Here is a 5,000-nt window from a genome sequence, read left to right as displayed (position 1 = left end):
CTGACAATAATTCACTCTTTAATTTGCTCGTATTTGTTTTTCATCTTGATTTATTTTCCAAATGTTCTTTGACACATTGACATGAAATGCTTATTATGTTGCAAGTCAGCATAATTATTCTTTGTAGTCTAATCAGAGTCTCTAATCATATTTAGAGTAATGCAGCACTTTTCATGAATAACCAGCTCAGCAAAGTGTGTGTGTGTGTGTGTGTGTGCGCGTGTGTGTATGTGTGTGTGTGTGTTGTTCTGTAACGTGTGTTTGTAAAACTGGGCTGTGCTGAGCCGTACCAGGACCCAACCGTATCCACTCTTACTCACAGAACAGAACAACATGACCACAGACATTCCCCTCTCTGCCCTTTAATCTCTCTCTCTCTCTCTCTCTCTCTCTCTCTCTCTCTCTCTCTCTCTCTCTCTCTCTCTCTCTCTCTCTCTCTATGTATTCCCTCAGTTTTTTCCCTTTCATCCCATATATTCTCTTTGACGTCCTCTGGCAGTGCTGCTCGCTCTTTAAAAAATCCCTCACTCCATCTTTTGTGCAGCGTTTTGTTTGTATAGAGCGAGTGTTGCTTCATGCCTCTCCTTCACCGTCTCATGAGACTTTTGATTCACCAACGGTTTTGAGTGGGAACACTGGGGTCAATGGTTGCCTGTGTGAATAAAGAATTCCCTTGGATCAAAAGGATCTTTTTATTTACCTTATCTTCCCTTTCTCCTTCTTTTTCCGAGGGGATTACTCGATAAGTGTAACAGATTTGTTTATGTTCAAATTGAGCATTTAAATGTGTGAATGAAGCAGAGCAGACTCATAGGAGGGAACAGCAAAACAGATCCTTCTTCAGCGTGTCAAAGACAGAGCCATGTAGGACGCCATGACAGTCTATTGCAATGCCTCGTTGCTAAGCCGGCTGTGTCCTGGGCCTGCACACGGAGAAGAGGCCCCTGACACGAGTTTGATAAAGAATACATGTTTTTGCAGAGCGGCCCTAAGTAGAGCTCATTGATAAGGTACATGCACGTACTGTGACTGGTGTGAGTGGATGGTACTGCAGTTACACTGAGCAGTCACCTCACATCAAAGACTCCCACCAGGAGGAAATAAAGCATGTACACACACGTACACACACACACACACACACACACACACACACACACACACACACACACACACACACACACGCACGCACGCACATACACACACACACACACACACACATACACACACACAAACATACAAACACACGCATGCATACACACACACACACACACACACACACACACACACACACACACACACACACACACACACACACACACGCTTACAGATGCACACACACACAAACACGGACGCACAAACGGACAATCAAACACATGCACATGCGCCTAGTGCACACACACACACACACACACACACACACACACACACACACACACACACACACACACACACACACACACACACTACTCTGAGAAGCAGAGTGGGAGAGATGATAGATGCTGGGCTTGTCCGACAGGAGAGATATAGCAGCAGAGCTGCTAGGAGGTTCAGGGGATTTCCACCAGGGAATTGGACACATTTCCTGATTTACACTAACACTTTGGCTAAACTTATCATAAAAAACGAGTTCACAAGTGTAACACTGCCTTATCTACTCCTATCTCTTTCTTTCTTTCTTTCTCTGGTTCTCTGTCATTTTCTTTCTCGCTTCCTCTCTTTTCTTTTGAGATTCTTCATCTAACTTTTGTAGCAGAACCCTTGTGAATGTTAATGTTTGTATGTTTTTCACTCAGTCCAAATTTATGAGAGAGGGGAGATTTAGGGTCTAGCATTAGAAGTGAATGTATACACATTCCTTTTCACATACAATTCTTTTTTTATGGACATGATAAGAACTACCTGCAAAAAATGTGAATGAGAGCAAGAGAGAGAAGGAGAGCGAGAGAGACAGTGGCAGTGAGATAAGTTTGTAAAAAAGAAGAGAAAAACAGAGAGAAGCATACATTTATTATCTCCCTCAGTGGATACGTTCTCATTGAGTAGTGAGCCAAGGAATGTGAGGAGGAATCTTCAGGAGATAATGATGGTGTAGAGGATGGTACCGGACTGTACAACACTATGAGATTGTGTGATTGTGATTGTGTGTGTGTGTGCGTGTGTGTGTGTGTGTGTGTGTGTGTGTGTGTGTGTGTGTGTGTGTGTGTGTGTGTGTGTGTGTGTGTAAAAAATAGTATGCATTGCCTTGTCTTATAATTAAAAGACCTTAGACCTTCTACTGGGTCTACTGGGGCTGAGTCTCCCCCCCCCCAGTAACCATATATATATATATATTTCTTTCAGTCAAATTTTCCTGCCTTGGCTCAATATCAATAGCCCCGGAGTATTTCCTACTCATTGAAACAATTTGCACAGAAAATGTCACTTCAGACAATAAATCCACAAAATCCTTCAGTGATTTGCACTTTTTTTATGACATTTAACAAAAATAATGACAAAATGAAGTCAACAGAAGTACTTGAATCCAACAAGTTTTAATGAGTTCACTTATTCCCGGGGAAACAGCTCCGTTCCCATGGTGAACGACTTTATTATTTACAACTTGACCACAAAGTCACCGTGACCTGGGAGGCTTTTACTTTACAACTTCAGCGGCCCGCGTCAGACCTTATCCACACGTCTACACAGCGAGGGCGGCGCTCACACACTGTTCCCTCCGCCTCTGGGATCCAAGAACAAAACGTATTATGAAAAAATGAACGAACAATATTTTCTTTTTAAACGGAAAAAACACGGGACAAACAGCCCTGTTATGTTTGCTACAAAATAAATTGTTGGCCGGCCACTAGCCTCCCACACTACAACAAAACGTTACATAAGTAATACTGGACATTCATGTCTGGTCAAATTTGTTGTATTTTTGGTCAGAAATATGGCGACGTTATCTTAACAAGGTAAAGCCACAACGACAATAGTGAAAGACAACAGCCACAGATCTGTCACATACAAGAAGACAGCATGAGATTTGCAAACTAAAATTTCAGCATTGGTTTTTCCTCTCGCTCTCAGAAAATGATTCCAGTGAAATAATTATTTATTCACAAAAGAAAAATCAAGATAATAAATAAGGACAATTCTCAAAGTATTTCAATCCAGAGATGCCATCAACATATTTACACCAGCCACTATTTAAAGAAAAACAAAATCATGTTTCCTTATTCAATTCAGACTTCAATGGACGCATTCAGCGTGTGCTGGGAATGACAGGAAGCCAGTTAATCTGGGCCTTCAATGTAAATGAACGACCAGCTCAGACAACCGCCATACCACCTTAAAATCCTCTGGTGAGCACTGCTCTGACCCCAGCAACAGATCTTTAAATGTACATTTAGAGTTACACAGAGATTTTCCCCATAGAGTAGCATCAAAATATACTGCACAGAGGTGCGACAACTTTCTCTCTGTGCTTTATTGATATTCCGATATTTTTACAGATGCCTATATCTCAGCTTCTCTATTGTTTGCGAGAGTCCTATCCTTCTAATAACTCTCAGGTGTTTCAACAGGCGGTGGCGCTCCCCCCACCTCTGTACAGAAATGTTTAATGTGATAATTGATTGACAAGTAAGGTTGTCAAGGAGCTACTGCAGTTTTGAGTAGAGTAGAGTAGAGGCAAGTACATAAGAGGCTACCTTCTGACTCATTGTTGGAGATCTTTTGAAACAATTTGATATGATTGATATATATGTTTTTTTCTTTCTTGTTTTTTAAGTACTTTGATTGTGTATGTTTTTCTGGGGGGGTTTGTTTGTCTTTCTATCTCAGGGTTTGTATTTTACATGCCCATGCTCACATGTTTTAGACAGTGAAGTCCAGGAAATAAAACAAGGAATGAAATTAAAAAAAAGAGTTCACCTTTTTCCTTTACTATTCCACATCGAGACATTTCAAAGCATTGACAAAAGCTTTTTTGCGCATTTGAGTTGAAATGTATTCAAACCCAACTTTATTCAAACCCAACATCTTCAGATGGCCAGCTGAAGCTTGCTGAGGTTTCTCTGGTGCATGTTGTGATGTCGCACCAGCTCATCAGACCTGGCAAACTTCTTCTGGCAGTTGGGCCAACGGCAGTTGAATGGCTTCTCACCTGAGCCATCGGGAGAGAGAGAGAGAGAGAGAGGGAGAGAGAGAGAGAGAGAGAGAGAGAGAGAGAGAGAGAGAGAGAGGGTAGACCGAGAGAGGTAGTATATGGGAAGGGATGGCGAAAACATGAAGGGAAGTTTGAAAAGGAATTGGGAGGTGGATGTATAAAGCAAGAAGTAAGGAAATGGGTGAAGATAGGTATAAAGACAACAGAGAGACAGAACACAAAGAATGTTAGGATCTAACGCAAATGCTACGATTGAAAGGGAGAATGCCAGCTCTTTATGAGATCTTCGGCAAATATCTATGATATCTGATTCCTGGAATCTAAGTCACGTCTATTCAGGGAACTAAAATGTGGATGTGGAAGATGTAGAAAAATAAAAAGTTTACGCACTTGTTTTACCTGTATGAGTCCGGGTGTGTGTCTTAAGGTGGTCAGACCGAGAGAACTTTCTCTCACACGTCTCGCATTGGAACGGTTTAACTCCTAAACACATGTAGGCAGGTACACACACACGCACGCACACACACATACACACATTTATACCATCAAACACACACGCATACACACACAAACACGCACGTAACACATACACATAGGGACCACACACACACACACACACACAAACACACAAACATAATCACAAACACAGGCACACACACACACACAGGCACACACACACACACACACACACACACACACACAGGCACAAATATGCGCCCACAAACATGTACACATACACAAAGGGAGACAGAAGAAACATTGTAGAGCAAAGAATAGCAGGGAAGCCATTCCAAAGTGGGACAGTTCTGTCAAACTGTCCCTATCAAAAGACACACAGTGTCAATGTGCACGT

At 41.9% G+C, this 5,000-nt stretch overlaps 1 protein-coding gene across 2 annotated transcripts in view; it reads right to left on the bottom strand.

Moving 5' to 3' along the window:
- Positions 1-3,644: 3,644 nt before the first annotated feature.
- The window catches only part of wt1a (WT1 transcription factor a), a 14,437-nt gene continuing 13,081 nt past the window's right edge, over positions 3,645-5,000 (bottom strand). For both annotated transcript variants that reach the window (XM_084477424.1, XM_084477425.1), the window contains 2 exons: positions 4,538-4,630; positions 3,645-4,144 (listed from right to left, as the gene is read on the bottom strand). In XM_084477424.1, coding sequence (XP_084333550.1) covers positions 4,023-4,144; positions 4,538-4,630 — 215 coding nt within the window. In that variant the 3' untranslated portion in view covers positions 3,645-4,022. The remainder of the gene's footprint in view (positions 4,145-4,537; positions 4,631-5,000) is intronic.

The sequence above is a fragment of the Micromesistius poutassou genome, assembly GCF_964030765.1.
Source record: "Micromesistius poutassou genome assembly, chromosome: 13".
NCBI classification, from domain to species: domain Eukaryota; kingdom Metazoa; phylum Chordata; class Actinopteri; order Gadiformes; family Gadidae; genus Micromesistius; species Micromesistius poutassou.
The sequence above is the reverse complement of the archived record's forward strand: the minus strand, read 5'-3'. Positions and strand labels throughout refer to the sequence as shown.